Source organism: Plecotus auritus, assembly GCF_963455305.1.
Source record: "Plecotus auritus genome assembly, chromosome: X".
In the NCBI taxonomy this organism is placed as follows: domain Eukaryota; kingdom Metazoa; phylum Chordata; class Mammalia; order Chiroptera; family Vespertilionidae; genus Plecotus; species Plecotus auritus.
In genome coordinates this window covers 134,067,195-134,084,571 of record NC_137784.1, presented here as the reverse complement: position 1 = coordinate 134,084,571, position 17,377 = coordinate 134,067,195, and the positions used below count along the sequence as shown (strand labels likewise).

The following is a 17,377-nucleotide window of genomic DNA, read 5'->3' as shown; positions in this document are numbered from 1 at the left end:
AATAGAAGCATCCTAAATGTTTAACAACAGAGGAATAGGTAGTGAATTATGATTCATAGATACGACACAATTGTATGCAGGCACTTAAGACCAAGTTTACGAAGCTGTGTCAATAACACGTATTTATGTATGTTAAAATGGTGAGTGGAAAATTGTACATACAGTTGTATAGAAAAGTACATGAACTAAGTGTACTAACATATTTACAGTTATTTTCCATGGGCACTGTATTTTTTGGTGAGTAGTTTAGTCCACTTTAATCTTTTGAATTTTTCTTATTTTCTACTAGAGGCCCAGTGCATGAAATTTGTGCACTGGTAGGGCCCCTAATAGCTACTGGCTGCCAGCCGGGTACTCCCTCCCTTCCCCTGGCCACCTGCCGCCACTGGGGCCTCCCTCCCTTTCCCCTATCACCTGCTCCATCCCTCTCTTTCCCTGATCACCTGTTGCTGCCACTGGCCAGGACCTCCCTCCCTTCCCCTGGCCGGCCCTGCCCCCTGGTCGAACTCCTGGAAGAACTCCCAGTTGAGGGGACAATTTGCATACTATGCTTTTATTATATAGGATTGAGAACAATAAACTTATTTTTAAAATAAGTAAACTCTATTTTAAAATACGTAAATATTAATCTTAAATACTAAATATGTATTAATCATTTATGATATATACTTAAAAATATTTATGTATATGTATTAATGATTTTTTATAAAATATAATTTAAATCTTGAAGCTACATTAAATAGAATCCTCTAGAAATATAATTCCATTATAAAGTTTTCTATGAATTACATGCATGAAGATGTTTATTGCAGCATTTAAGTTTCAGAAAAGTTTATATGCCCAACAATCATAGGCTAGTTAAAGAAAAGCCTATTTACATTTCTACAATTAAAATATTATACAGTCATACAAATCCTTATGATATAGCATTCTGTGGGAGAAGCTAGGAAGTCGATATATAGCATTACCAAAAAAGATGAGGAGTTAACATTCAATGATCAACAATGTTCATGTATGGTAGCCAGGTTATAAGGTTTCTTTTTCATCACTTTTTAACTTTCTCAGTATTATAGAATAAGAAAAGATAAAGTAGCCTGGCCCACGTGGCTCGGGGGTTGAACGTTGGCCTATGAATCAGGAGGTCACAGTTCAATTCCCAGTCAGGGCACATGCCCAGGTTGCAGGCTCAATCCCCAGTATGGGGCATGTAGGAGGCAGCCAATCAATGACTCTCATCATTGATGTTTCTATCTCTCTCTCTCCCCGTCTCTTCTTCTCTGAAGTCAGTAAAAATATACTTTAAAAAAAAAAGAAAAGATAAAGTAAAGAACACTAGTATTTAAAATGAAGTTTCATACCTTTACTTGTTATATGTTATCATTCTGTAGGACTGGCCTTGTTGGAAGCAAAGATCAAATACAGCCCTGAGAAATACAAAAAGTTTAAGGCAATGAAAGAAAGCCTGAATAAGGAATTGGTGGAGATGCTGGGTGATGATGGTATCTTCTTATATCCCTCGCATCCCACAGTGGCTCCCAAGCATCATGTTCCTCTGACAAGACCTTTCAACTTCGCTTACACAGGTACCTAGTATTCCTTATACTCTTTAATCTTAAAGAAACAGAAATTTTCCAAGAAAAGTGTTCTCTCCTTTTGCTGTCCAAAGATGATGTGTAATTAAAAACAAATGGCAACCCTAGCTGATTTGGCTCAGTGGATAGAGTGTCGGCCTGGGACTGAAGGGTCCCAGGTTCAATTCCTGTCAAGGGCACATGCCCAGGTTGCGGACTCCATCCCTAGTAGGGGACGTGCATGAGGCAGCTGATCAGTGATTCTCTCTCATTGATGTTTTTATGTCTCTCTCTCCTGCTCCTTTCCTCTCTAAAATCAATAAAAATATTTTTAAAAAACAAATGGCAGAAAACAGTTGCTATTGTCATATGTGGAAGATGATTTGCTAATATTTGCATTCTCCCTAAGAAAACCCTGCAAGTGAGTATGAGTATCACGTTTTACAGCCCTGGGCTTCAGGGAGGTTCAGTGACTTGTCCCCAGTAACATAGCATGAACTGACTGAATCCAAAGGCTGCCATGACTAGACTGATGCATAATATGCCAAGTCAGCTGTTTTACCAGGATTTGTGGCTTCCCAGGAAATACAAGTACAAAATATAATTCTCCAAGATGATCATCTATTTGCCTAGCTATGATCACTTCTGAGTTTGAATCATTCTAGTATTCACCCATGTGTTTCAATTTCTTTTATTATTATTATTTTTTTATTAATTTCTTTATTGATTAAGGTATCACATATTTGTCTTCATCCCCCATTCCCATCCCAAACCCCTCCCCACGCATCCCCCCACCCCTCTGCCATGTGTTTCAACTTCAACTGGTTTGGGAGCTGTGTCTGGACCATGGTTATATGAGGTCTAAAGGCCCCTGGAAATGTACCAGGTCGGTTACTATGGTTCCTATAAAGTCTCTTCCAGGGAACCACACTATATACTTTCCTACTCTAAAAATCTATGGTCCACTTGAACTTGGAATTTGGAGCTTGGTTTATTTAAGTGCAAATACTTGACTCTATAGTTTTTACCTGTGTTTCCTGGTGCAAGACACTGAATGTTTCTGAATCTATTCCTTCTCTAGGAATTCAGGGTAATCTGTACCTTGCATTGTTGCTATCAGAAGTAAATTAAATAGTGCATGTAAAGTACTTGGCATAAGGGCTGTGGAGGATGAGGGGGAGAGGGTATCAAATGACAGTTTATATCATCCTTCATTGACTCCTCTTTACACTAATTCTTGGCTTTGGTCACTCACTTCCAATTCCTTGAATCTTTGAAACAAGTTTCTGCCTAAGTTTCTATCACCTAGCTACTCAAGTTCTGAAGACAGGAAACATAATTGTCTATAGCAGGGGTGGGGAACATCCGGCCCGTGGGCCATCAAAGGCCTGCAAAATCATTTGGTCTGGCCCTGCCAAGGCATTAGGGGTGAATTACTTAAATGGTTGACCAAATATAGCAGATTAATTTTTAAGTTGATAATTTTGCATGGGCCTCGAAAGATGTTATAAATATCCAAATGGCCTTAGCTGGTTTGGCTCAGTGGATAGAGCGTCAGCCTGCGGACTGAAGGATACCAGTTTCAAATCCTGTCAAGGACACATGCCAGGGTTGCAGGCTCCATCCCCAGTAGGGGGCATGCAGGAGGCAGCCGATCATTGATTCTCTCTCATCATTGATGTTTCTCTCTCTCCCTCTTCCCTTCTCTCTGAAATCAATAAAAATATATTTAAAAAAATAAATAAATAAGTAAATATCCAAATGGCCCTTGGCAGAAAAAAGGTTCCCCACCCCCCTAGTCTATAGGAAAGAACCTAAAGAGAAAATTACCAGTTACAACTTTTTTGGTTTTGTTTTGTTCTGCTTTTCTTTTTATTTAATTTATTTTTATAAACATTTATGTTATTTGTTAGCTTTCTCACTGATTATTATTAACACCGGAGATTAGTCTAGGATGATGTTCCCTGAGATTAAAAAGAGCAACTCAGCCTGAATTTTAGCCCAAGGCCAACTCATTTTTGAAAACCTGGTTCATATCTCAACTCTGACCACTCTCATACTCAGCCCACAGTGGAAGATCCATCTTTTGAGATTCTCTACCACTTTTTATCTAAATCACTATTTTGTTGGTTTTTGAGAATATTCTTGTTTTATTAAAGATCTCTTCATGTTTGTGTCTTAACTGTCTAGATTGCATTCCTTGAGGAAAGCAGTTATTTTGCAAGGTTGTTTTTTTTTAAGTTTGTGGTTTCTGTGAGATATTCAGATGGAGGTGTCAAATAGGAATTTGGTTATATAGGTATGAAATGTGGGTCAGGGAATATAGGTATGAGGTCATCTGCTCATCGGTGATGATAGCTGAAATTATGACAATGGCCGAGATTCTCTGATAGATGTGTAATAACAGAAGAACAGAAAAGGACAGACTTAGGCCACCCATATATTCCTCTCTCTGATGTTTATTCCTCCCAACAGCCTCAATAGGCAGGAATCCCAGAAACCTCCCACTCTTGACAATGCACATGGCCTTGCCAATTTAATCTCGTTGGCCTCCCTATCAACACAGACAGCTCAGGAGAGCTGGCACTGCATAGTTTATTTATCCCAGTCTGTTAGACTCGTGTGCATTCATGATGTTACAGATGTTGGAGAAACAATATATCCCACGGGGCCTTACAGAAGCAGATAGCAAATCCCACTTGCTTACCCAAACACTTGCTCCCAGCCCTTCTGGCAAAATTCCCAAGAAGAAAATACGGGGATGTGGGAGGAGTGTGTTTTATTGGTGAGGCACAGCAGCAGCCAGCTGTCTCCCTAATGATTATTTGTAATCATACAGAAATCTGTTCAACTAAGGAATTCGAGCTCAGAAGGAACTCCTCCTTGATAATACACATCACAGTCCCACACGGTGTTTCCATAATTTACTATATCTCTGCCCTGGGACTGTTTGAAGCACAACATGTAATTCAAAGCTTCCAAGAATAAATGAAAGTTGAATCCTGTTCTATAGTTAAGGACACTGTGTCATAGAGACCTGCTTGGTGACTCCCAAAGATCAATTCTCACACCAGAAATTACACTCCTGCTTCCTCTTTTTTAAAAACATGTTTTTTATTGATTTCAGGGAGAGGAAGGGCCAGAGTGAGAGGGATAGAAACATCAATGATGAGAGAGAATCATTGATCTGCTGCCTCCTGCACGCCTCCTACTGGGGATTGAGCCCACAACCCGGGCATGTGCCCTGACTGAGAATCTAACCGTGACCTCCGGATTCATTGGTTGACACTCAACCACTGAGCCACACCGGCCCAGCTTCTGCTTTCTAATTTTTATTCCAGAACTCTACCTGAGTCTTAACAGTAGTTTCCTAAAGAACTTAATCTACCTTCTAAAGGCTTTATCATTCTCAGCTCATGAACCAATATAGCACCAAGGGTTATTAGTAAGTTGAAACCAAGTGAAGGATGATTTTGTGCAAAACTAGCTTCAAACTATTCTGTCTATAAATTTCTCTGCAACTTTTATACCCTATCCATTGTTCTGGTATACTGGATGCCAAGGTTGAAGTTAGGCACAATTGAGAACTGTTTCCTGTAGTTCAAGCCTAAGCACATTTACAGAGTTCCCATTGTGAACCAGGTGATATGCCCGGTAATATGGATACAAGATCCGTGACAGACAATAGTGCCATTTATCAAGTATCAAGTATCTATTATGTGCCAGATACTATGAGCTAGAAATGCTTTACATTATTCAATTAAGGCTCCCAGAAATCCTTCATAGCAGGTACAGTTATCCTTGTAAAAGATATGAAAAACAGCCCTGCTGGTGTGGCTCAGTGGATTGAACATTGACTCATGCACTAAGTGGTCACTGGTTCAATTCCTGGCCCAGGTTTCAGACTCGATCCCCAGGAGGTGATATGGACGAGGCAGCTGATTGATGTTTCTATCTCTCTCTTCCTCGCTCTGTAAAATCAATAAAAACATGTTTTCAAAAAGTGAAGAAATAGGGTGACTTAAGGGGTCACAGTCAGGGCTGGAATCCAACTGCATTTCATCTGACTTCAAAGCCAGTGTGGTTTCCACTATATGCTTGGTTCAGTAATACTTTGCATTATTTTGCTTTCATTTCCTCCACTGAAGCTGAAAACTTACTAGACTTGGGCAACCTTCTGTCAACAACATAGAATTATAAGATGCCATATAGCTTGGGATTTCAGCTGTGTTTTTCTTTTTCCTATAAAGCAATACTCTTCTCAGTTGCTATTCAGGCAGCTATGATAATTTTATACTTATCTGATGCTTACAAGATGGATAAATGCACTAGGACAGTGGTTGGCAAACTCATTAGTCAACAGAGCCAAATATCAACAGTACAACGATTGAAATTTCTTTTGAGAGCCAAATTTTTTAAACTTAAACTTCTTCTAATGCCACTTCTTCAAAATAGACTCACCCAGGCCATGGTATTTTGTGGAAAAGCCACACTCAAGGGGCCAAAGAGCCACATGTGGCTCGCAAGCCGCGGTTTGCCAACCACTGCACTAGGATATTTAATTTCTGCACTTAGTTTTTTTATGGCAAAGATGAGGATGCTACATGTACTTTGCAGGATTGTTGGAAGGATTAAATGTGGAAATGTATATAAAGTATCTTACAGGTATTAATAATAGTGATAATAACATTATTTATTGAAGCATATGTTTGTTTACTTTAATGTAGATAATTTTAATACCTCTGTTTTCATAACAATTGCTACATATGTATGTATGTATATGTATATATGTATATATATGTATACTAGTACAACTGGTATAAGGATATATATACATCTATATGTGTATATGTGTAGATTTACATGTATACAAATATACACTGAGTGGCCAGATTATTATGATCTCTGAACGCATAATAATCTGGCCACTCGGTGTATATTCTATATGATAAAAGGCTAATATGCAAATTGTCCCCTCGACCAGGAGTTCGACCAGCAGGCAGGCTGGCCAGCCACCCATGTCCCCTCCCCCTGGCCAGGCTGGCCGGACCCCACCCATGCACGAATTCATGCACCGGGCCTCTAATATACACACACACACACACACACACACACACACACACACACACATACACACACACACACACACACACACACACACACACACATTGAGTAGCCAGATTATTATGCGTTCAGAGATCATAATAATTTGGCCACTCAGTTTATATATAATCAGTAGAATTCAGAGTACAAACCTAAGTCCCTATATTTATGTTCAATTGATTTATACAAAGGTTCAAAGACAATTTCATGGGGAAAAAACAGGCTTTTATTTTTTAAAATGTATTTTTACAAGAGGCCTGATACATGAAGTTCATGCAAGAGTAGGCCTTCTTTCCCCCGGCTGCCAGCACTGGCTTCCCTCTGGCACCCTGGACCTGGGCTTCCCTTGCAGCCCCGGCTTCATCCGGAAGGATGGAAGGATGTCTGGTCTAATTAGCATATTGCACTTTTATTATTATAGATTGATTTCAGAGAGGAAGGGAGAGTGAGAGAAAGATAGAAACATCAATGATGAGAGAGAATCATTGATCAGCTGCCTCCTCCTGGGATCGAGCCTGGAACCCAGGCATGTGCCCTGACCAGGAATCGACCCATGACCTCCTGCTCAACCACTGAGCCATGCTGCCCCGGCATAACAGGCTTTTCAATAAATAGTGCTGTTATGACTGCATGTCTGCATGCAAAAGAATTAAATCATACCCCTATCATATACCATTTACAAACCTAAATGTAACAGACCTAAATATAAAAGCTAAAACTACAATAAATTTTGAAGAAAACATAAGAGTAAGTCTTTGTGACCCTGGGTTTGACAAAGATTTCTTAGATTCAGCACCAAAAATACCGGCAATACAAGAAAAAAAGGATAAATTGAATTTCAACAAAATTAAACACTTTTTCTTTATAAAGCACCTTCAAGAAAGTAAAAAATTCACAGTCTGAGAGAAATTATTTGCAAATTATGCATCCATAAGTGATTTATATTCCAAGTACGTGAACTCTTGAAACTCAATAATAAGACTAAAACTCAATTTAAATATGGACAATGGATTTTAATAGGTATGGTTACAAAGAAGATATTCAAATGGCCAATAAGTGCATGAAGAGATGCTCAACATCATTAGTCAGTGGGGAAATGCATATTTAAAAACCACAGTGAGATAACTGTACACCCACTGGACGAGCTATAATCAAAAATAATTGTTAACAAATATGTGAAGGAATTGGAGCCCTCAAACATTGCTAGTGAACATATTGCAAAAATGGTGCAGCTTTTTTGGAAAACATTTGGGCATTTCCATTAAAAGGTTAAATGTTAATTAATCACATGACCCAACAATTTCACTGCTATATAAATACTCAAGAAAAATGAAAACGTATCTCCTTACAAAGACTTGTCCATGAATGCTTATCTATAGTAATAAAAGCATAATATGCAAATCGACTGAACGACCAAACAGCTGGACGACCATCTGGACGACCTTCCAGATGACCACACTAAGACACGTACTGGCGCCAGGCCAGCCAAGGCCAGGTGCAGTGCAATTGGTTGGGGGGCCTCACCATTGCCCCAGGATTGCCCTGCAGAGGGAGGTCCAGGCCACCGGCCAGCGGGGCAATCGATGGGAGGGGTGCTCCATGATCTCCCCAAAGAGGGAGGCCCAGGCTACCAGGCTGGCGGTGCTGCGGCGGGTGGGTGAGGCCTCCCTCTGTGGGGCGATCAGTCCGGGGGCCCCATGATCAATGGCCCCACAGAGGGAGGCCCAGGCCAGCCAAGTGATTGTACCCCATGCCTGTTGCCCACAGAGGTAGGCAACTGGTGACGGGGGAGCAGGGGCAGCGCCGCACAGATGGCAAGCAGTGGCAGTGACAGGGGTGGGGGCAGCTGTTGGCAGCCTGGGGAAGGAAAGCCCAATAGACCCTGATCGCCCACCAGGCCTAGGGACCCTACCTGAGGGGTCCCAGATTGCAAGAGGGCACAGGCCGGGCTGAGGGACCCCCCCCTCCCATGCACAAATTTCATGACTGGGCCTCTAGTCGCAACATAATTAACGATAGCCAAAAGGCATTAATTAACCCAGTTGTCCATCAGCTGGTGGATGTACAATCAACATTTTATATATCTATTCAATAGACACACGCTTTGGCAATGTAAAAGAACCACTTGGATGAACCTTGAAAACATTATGTGACATTAAAGAAAGCCAGACACAAAAAGACTACATATCATATGATTCCATTTATAGTTAATGTCCAGAGTAGTCAATCTATAAAGATAAAAATATAGATTAGTGGTTTTTAGGGGATTGGGGAAAAGGGGAATGGAGAGCAACTTCTTTTATGTAGTTTCTTTTTGGGGTGATGAAAATATTCTAAACCTAGAATGTGGGTCTGGCTACACAATTCTATACATTTATTATCATGAATTTGTACATTTAAAACAAGAAATCTTATTTTATATAAGTTATACTCTAATGCTCTATAAAAACATGAATGAGACAAATAATTATAATTTACAAATCTAGACTACCACAAAATTATACTCCCAATTTTTATAAATGAAAAGAAAATTCATAATGCAATAAGATATTGCCCCATATTAGCATTTACACTAATTTTTCTGAAGATGCCACAAAGGGCAAGTTAGGAGTAGCATACCAGAAAACACCTCTAGCTCTCATTCGCATTTTCTGTATTCACATCCTGATTTGAGCTTTTACTAGCCCAGTAATTGTAGCTATGTTATCTAACTTCTCTGTTCTTCAGTTATTTTATCTGTAAAATAGGAATAATTAATGGTTTCTGTCTCATGGGTTTTGTTGTGATAATTCAAATGTTTCATCCACATCAAGTTCCTAGATGAGTCCAGCAGATAGTAAACTCTGCCTATATGTTTTTAACTATTATCATCACTGTACAATCGAGGGGAGAAAAGAAGTTTTCAAGAACAGGTCTTGATTTCTCACATTATTCTTGTTTGTTTCACTCAGGTATCTTCAGTGCCCTGGGTTTGCCTGTGACCCAGTGCCCATTGGGTCTGAATGCCAAAGGACTTCCTCTTGGAATCCAGGTCGTGGCTGGACCTTTTAATGATCACCTGACCCTGGCTGTGGCCCAGTACTTGGAGAAAAGTTTTGGAGGCTGGGTCTGTCCTGGCAAGCTGTAGAATGTACCTTCTCACCGTGTGTGAGTGTGTGTGTGTGTTTCTACAGGTTGGGTGAGATCAAGCACCAATAAGCAAGTTAAGAAGAAAAAACTGCAGAATTATCACTGTTCAGTTATTCTTCCCACTGTTCTTCCTTTAACCAAGTATTGACTTTAATAAAATGCTAATAAACGGTTCCTGCCCTCAGTTACCTGAGAAGACGGGCAGGTAAATGAATATGTGCAATAAAGTGATCTATATGCTGTTATGGTGTCTGTTTTACATACAGTGGGGAGATCACTGAACGGAATATTCCGTTTTAATTAGGGAATCATAAGCAACTTCATAGAGAAGATGATGCTTAAACTAAGAATTGGAAGACAATTATGTATTTGCCAGGCAGGCCATGAAGTAAGGTAATTCCACTTAAGAACTGTAGTGACAAAAACAAAGCATGAAAATTACGTAGTGAATTGTTGTAAGTATAGGAGCTGGAGAGGAGTATGGAGGGGATGAGAATGCAGCAAGAAAAGTTTCTCCGATATCATAAAAAAAAAAAAGTGTATGTCAGTTCTGTCCACTAAGAGGGTCTAGAAGCAGTGCCCGTTAGTATAAATATTCTCATAGCACCCAGATCTTCATTTCCAAATACCTTTTTCCATTAAAAAGAACTGGGGCTTTTTAAAAATATGTATTTTTTTATTTATTCCAGAGAGGGAGAGAGAGATAGAAGCATCAATGATGAGAGAGAATCATTGATCAGCTGCTTCCTGCACACCCCACATTAGGGATTGAGCCCGTAACCTAGGCATGTGCCCTGACGGGGAATTGAACCGTGACCTCCTGGTTCATAGGTCGATGCTCATCCGCTGAGCCATGCTGGCTAAGGCAAACCAGGGCTTCTTGAAGAAAAAGCTGATTCCATGACTGAGAGAAACGGTAAGGTGAGCCTGTAACCAGAAAGTTAGAAAGTGCTCAAAACTGAAGGAAAACATATCAAAATGACAAAGGAACAATTTGAAGCTCTCAATGGCAAAACATGGGACAAGTTTAATACCAAAATGAATGACAGTGATGGATTATAACTCAGATTGGAATGGAGGTGAGGGAAAGTAGATACAGATCTTGATATAAAACAGATATAGGTGCCCTGGCCAGTTTGGCTCAGTGAATAGAGCATCGACCTGTGGACTAAAGGGTCCAGGGTTCATTTCTGGTTAAGGTCATATGCCTGGGTTGGGGGCTTGATCCCCAGTAGGGGGCGTGCAGGAGGCAGCCGATCAATTATTCTTTGTCATCATTGATGTTTCCCTCTCCTTTCCTCTCTGAAATAAAAAAATATATTTTTTAAAAAATAAAATAGATACAGGTAATATATATTTTGATTTCAAAATGATGACTTTCTAATGATTGTTATATACAACAAAAAATCAAACAATAGAGATATAAAATTAGATTTTTATAGATTTTTATAAATATGTTTATATTTTATAAATATAAATGCTAAATAAATACATATAAATAAAAAATACATGTGATATATAAAATTATATTTATATGTAATATATAATAATGTAGGGTTAGAAATACATAACAGATTTAGAAAGTCATTTTGCAACTATCTAAATATTTAATTCAGATATGATTCATCAATGGATGCTAAAACCACTGGATAAAAATTGGGGAACAATTTTTAGGAAACTGAAAAGTTGTTTCAGTTTTAAAATATCTCTTGTAAATACTTATTAATTACAAGATATGGGATGTTGATTTTCAAGTTGAGATATATAGGAGACACCACCTTAATCAAATGATCAGAATTAATATGAACAACGAAAAAAATTCATATGAACAGCCCTGGCCAGTGTCGCTCAGTTGGTTGGAATAACATCCTGTGCACCAAAGAGTCACGGGTTTGATTCTGGGTCAGGGCACATTAACCAGGTTGCTGATTTAACCCATGGTCGGGGCAGGCACTGAAGGCAACCAATCAATATTTCTCACATCGGTATTTCTCCCCCTCCCCTTCCTCACTCTCTAAAATCAATGAAAAAATATCCTCGGGTGGGGATTTAAAAAAATTTACATGAACAATAATAAGACAAATTAATACCATGTGTCTTCTGCTGAAATGCACCAAGAAGGAGAAGAATTTATCATTACTTCTGTGATGTTCCTTCCAAAAATGTATCACTTGGGGGGAAGTTCTGTATGTGGGGACAGGACGTACACAGAGTGGCCAGATTATTATGATCTCTGAATGCATAATAATATGTCCACTCAGTGTGTGTATGTATATATATATATATATATATATATATTAGAGGCCCAGTGCATGAATTCGTGCATGGGTGGGGTCCAGCCAGCCTGGCCAGGGGGAGGGGACATGGGTGGTTGGCTGGCCTGCCTGCTGGTCGAACTCCTGGTCGAGAGGACAATTTGCATATTAGCCTTTTATTATATAGGATATACACTGAGTGGCCAGATTATTATGCGTTCAGAGATCATAATAATCTGGCCACTCAGTGTATATGGAAAATCTCTGCACCTTCCCTTCAGTTTTGCTGTAAACCTGAAATTGCTCTAAAACAAACTAAACTCTTAATAAAATGAAAATGCAGGGTCTATGATTAGGAAGAATTTCAAAATGGCAACAGCAGAGCATTGAACCAAGTCGGGCAGTCTTCAAAGCACAGTTGCATGACCAGAAAGCCAGTCCCACTGCCCACAGCATTCCTGAACATCGCCAGAGAAAAGCAGAGAAGCTGAGTCATGTCCTCCCCAGAGCTCCAAGGGGAGCCCATTCATTTCCTCCACCAGATCACAAGGACTGCCCTGATGGTTTTCCTCTACTCCAACTTAGCTATAGTTCTGTGAGCTCTCATCTCCTTCCAGTAAATTCCCTTTTGGTTTTATAAACAAAGAAATAATAAAAGAGAGAGAGGAAGGAAGGGGAGGAGAGAGGGAGGGAGGGAGAAGGAAGGAAGGAAGGAAGGAAGGAAGGAAGGAAGGAAGGAAGGAAGGAAGGAAGGGAGGGAGGGAGGGAGGGAGGGAGGGAGGGAGGAAGGAAGGAAGGAAGGAAGGAAGGAAGGAAGGAAGGAAGGAAGGAAGGAAGGAAGGAAGGAAGGGTCAGATAAAACCAAATTTGTGGACACTTGCCTAGCCAGTGTGGCTCAGTGGTTGAGCGTCAAACTATGAACCAGGAGGCTGTAGTTCATTTCCTGGTCAGGGCACATACCTGGGTTGTGGGCTCCATCCCCAGTAGGGTGCTTACAGGAAGCAGCCGATCAATGATTCTCTCTCATCATTGATGTTTCTATCTTTCTCTCCCTCTCACTTCCTCCCTCTGAAAGCAGTAAAAAAAATTATGGACACGTCACAAAATAAAGGGCCCATGTTCTTTAAAACAAATAAATGAATTAGATGAAGGAAAGGCAGAGAAACTGTTCCAGCTGAAAGGTAGCTGAAAACACATAACTCAATGCAATGTGTGATCTTGGATTGGGGGGAAAAGGTGAAACAAAGGACATTAGGACAAATGGCAGAATGTGGATATCGGATTTATATCAGATAATGTGTCCTGTGGAAATTTCTGAATTTATGCTTGCACTGTAATTCTGTAAAAGAATATCCTTATGCCTATGAAGGGGGGAGCTGAGAGCAGGTGAGGGGGTTGCTGCGTGGGTGAGACATGGTATCAGGGTAAAAACTTGGAAATAGGAGAGCATACTGATATATAACTGACTTGATGTTGTTTTCTGTCTCCAAGATACCTTTATGATAGTGATAAAGAGCTAGACTTAAATTACTTTGTTTAAAGATTTCCAGAGCAAGCCTGTGAAGTACAGGTATTTTTCTCACTTCACATATGGGGAAACTGAGGCACAGAGAGGATTTGTTTTTGGTCCGAGATGACACAGTTTGGAACTGGCAGTCTATCCCATGATCCAGAATTTTCTGCCTCCCTCAGAGAAATCTACAATGTTTATTGTGTCAGTTAAGATGCTTTTAGCTTTAGACAAAAGAAAATCTTGATTCAAACTAACTTATAGTCTATAGATCAGGCATTCCAGTGGTAGGGGGAGTTCCAGGCAAGTTGGTTATAATTGCATCAGGGATAGTATGAAGGGCCCAGATCTCTGGCTCCCTGCTCTGCCATCTTTTTTTTTTTTTTTTTTTTTTTAGAGAGAGAGAGAGTGGAAGGGAAGAGGAGAAACATCAATGATAACAGGGAACCATTGATCGAGCCTCCTGCATGCCCCAAACTGGGGATCCATCCTGAAACCTGAGCATGTGCCCTGACGGGAAATCAAACCATGACCTCCTGGTTCAAAGCTCAACCACTGAGCCATGCCGATCAGGCATGTATGGTGTAATCTTGTCTATTACTTGCAGTATCTCTGTGCATGCATATACATATATGTGTATTTTTCTGTTTATAAAAATTTGTTTTATAATGTATTCTTTCGTATATTGCTTCTGTCACTTCAAAGTATAAGAATATCCAAATGCTTTAAACTTTAATACTTAGATTTTTAAAGTTATTAAATAATACCATGAAAATTCAGCAAGGAATTATAGAACAATATTTATCTAATTTCAGATAAGGCAAGACTTTCTATAAGCAGAGATGCAAAAACCGGTATTTGGAAAATCTGATTTGGCCTCTTAACCATAAAAATGTTGCCCTAGCTGATTTAGCTCAGTGGATAGAGCATTGGCCTGCAGACTGAAGGGTCCCAGGTTTGATTCTGCTCAAGGACACATATCCAGGCTTGATCCCCAGTAGGGGGCATGCAGGAGGCAGCCAATTAATGATTCTCTCTCATCATTGCTGTTTTTATCTCTCCCTTCCTCTCTCAAATCAATAAAAATATTTTTAAATAAACAAAAATATATTTTTAAAACAGAATGAAAATGTCTTTACAGAAAAGAACTCCATAAAAACTAAGTGGTAAATGACAATAGTTAAAAGAAGCTTTTAGCAATCCACGAGGTGAAAAGTTATGTAAACCTTTCAGAAATCAGCGAAGAATATGAAGATGTACCTCACTGGAAAATTTTTAAGATCTCTTCTGCCCTCCAGTAATCAAAAGCAAATACAATAAAGAGATACCACACTGTTCACATTTTAAAAAAATATTTTTTATTGATTTCAGAGAGGAAGAGAGAGGGAGAGAGAGACAGAAACATCAATAATGAGAGAGAATCATTGATTAGCTACCACCCGCACACCCCGCACTGGGGATTGAGCCCGGAACCGGAAAAAGTGCCCTGACCTGGAATGGACCCGTGAACTCCTGGTTCATAGATCCATGCTCAACCACTGAGCCAGCCAGCCAGGCTGTTAACCTTTTCAAATCGCTACAAGTTGTAGGTAAATGACTGTATTTAGGACTGCTCACATTGAAATTCCCGCACACTGGCATTGAGAATGTGTGAAAGCGTTACAGCCTCTAACACTCTGATCCAAAAGCCTTTGGTTCAGTCATTTCCCTTATAAACATTCTCAGGAAAACCTGGAGGCCTGGGTGCGGCCCTGGTAAGCGGCCAGGTTCATGGAAGACCCCGAGGCAGGGGGCGGAGCCACAGCGGTTGGGCGGGGCCATCGGAGTGGGGCGGGGCCACTGGCTGTGGCGGGGAGCTGGGGCGTGGTCTCACTGGGGGCGTGGTCTCGCTGGGGGCGTGGCAGGGGGACTTTAAAGAATGCGGGACCTCTGTGACGTTCGGAACTGTCGCTCAGGGTCTCAGGGAGACTCGGGCATAAGCTGAGGTGACGGACGCCGGAATGCCTTGGCAAGAAAGTCTAGAACAGTCCCCCTAGGCCAGGGAATCTCATAGTCTTCCTCTATGGGGTCCTTGAGCAGTCGCATCCTGAGGGGCAGGGACTTAGGCACAACGGATCCGCCTCAGCCAGAAGCCCGGGGAGGCCCCAGACGCGTTTCGTCCCGCCGGAAACGCAAGCGGAGCGGACCCTCCTGCGACCCAGAGGCCGGGAACAGCCGCAGGTCTCTAGACCCAGAAGACAGTCTCCAGCAAGAGGCCACTACAAGCCAGAGGAAAAAAGTGAAGCTCACATCTGAGTATGCTTACCAAACTTTATTTCTGAATGGGGAAACCAGTGACATTAAAATCCGCGCTCTGGGGAAAGTGTGGTGTTTACACAAAACGTATTTGCGTCAGGCAGGCTACTTTGCTACTCTCTTTAGAAGTTCTCGCGAAGACTCTGACAAAGATATTATCGACCTGGAGATTAAGGACCACAATATTGACGTCGAGTCCCTGAACTTCGTGCTAGGTTCCTTGTACAGGGATGAATATGACTTGCGGGAGCCCCTTCGAGTTCCCAGGGTTTTGGCAACGGCGTGCCTGCTTCAAGTGGAGGACCTCATTGAAGACTGTGAGGAGACCATGAAGGAGGCAGTCAACGTGAAAACTGTATGTGGCTATTACGCAACAGCAGAAGCCTATGGGTTAGAGTCTCTGAAGACAGAATGCTTTGACTGGCTTCTCCACAACCTGATGACTCATCCCAGTGTTGAACTTTACAAAGAAGTCAGTATAGAACTCATGAATCAGCTCATTTCTTCCGCTGACTTACTAGTGATACAGAAGGAAATAGATGTGTACACCACACTGAAAGAGTGGATGTTCCTTCGTCTTAACCGGGCTTGGAAAGGATCCATACAACAGCTTTTAGACCACGCAAACGACTGGTTTTCCAGGCACAGAGGACGTGTTGCCAGCATGGCCTTCCTGGAGACCAGACGAGGCATACCATTTCAGTCGGTGTTTAAAAATTTGAGGTTTCAGCATATCATCTGTGACCTGGCCTCCACAAGGGTTATTGAGCAAGATACTCTAATACCTTCAGAATGGTTATCGAAAGCTTATAAACAACAATGGTTTACCTTGCTGAGAGCTCAACAAAGCAAGGAAATCGGGCCCCAATACACCAATGAAGCAGAACTGGAAGAATACAGCATGAGATGTGGGAAAATCGTTGTCAAGAATGGGAAATTCTCCTGGAAGTGGTCGGGTTTCAACTTCGGCTTTCCTTTGCACGTCATCTTCACCAGCGATTATATAATTTTCAAGCAAAATCTCGTCACTCGGCCAGGTGTGGGTTCAGTTTCTCTACGATCTCTAAGGAATATTGCGTTCAGATTAACTCTGGTATATTTCGATTCTAGTGGAAAAGTAATTTTCAGGAAAACAACTGGTTATAAAACTCTTACCTTTGAGAACGATGAGGACCACCTGGTAATGAAGTTAGATAGAAAAGTTCTGAGCTTTCCTTTATATATATTCTGTAACTTCCTGTTTACATCATTAGAAAGTCCAGGAATTGATCAGCTTGTCTAGTAGCATATATTAGCATTTTGAACACTTCTGATGTTTCATTGCCTTCAATGGCCCTACTGTAAAACACAATAAAGATGGCATATAATAAAATCAAATGTGGAAATTGCCATGAATGACTAGCTTTATTTTATTTCTATGGATTTAAGAAGACAAAGTTTATTTCAAAGCAAGTATCTGTGAAACCAAATAATCATTAATGTTGTCATTTTTTGCCTCTTATTTACCATCAATA

At 40.7% G+C, this 17,377-nt stretch overlaps 2 protein-coding genes across 3 annotated transcripts in view; both read left to right on the top strand.

Moving 5' to 3' along the window:
- FAAH2 (fatty acid amide hydrolase 2) overlaps positions 1–10,047 on the top strand; it is a 46,574-nt gene extending 36,527 nt beyond the window's left edge. For both annotated transcript variants that reach the window (XM_080652518.1, XM_080652519.1), the window contains 2 exons: positions 1,389–1,583; positions 9,626–10,047. In XM_080652518.1, coding sequence (XP_080508644.1) covers positions 1,389–1,583; positions 9,626–9,801 — 371 coding nt within the window. In that variant the 3' untranslated portion in view covers positions 9,802–10,047. The remainder of the gene's footprint in view (positions 1–1,388; positions 1,584–9,625) is intronic.
- Positions 10,048–15,630: 5,583 nt separating this feature from the next.
- On the top strand, positions 15,631–17,145 carry LOC308240330 (germ cell-less protein-like 1; the record flags this gene model as incomplete). The annotated part of the gene is made up of 1 exon (XM_080653214.1): positions 15,631–17,145. One exon carries the CDS (start codon positions 15,631–15,633, stop codon positions 17,143–17,145), a length of 1,515 nt encoding a protein of 504 aa, XP_080509340.1.
- Between the last annotated feature and the right edge of the window lie 232 nt (positions 17,146–17,377).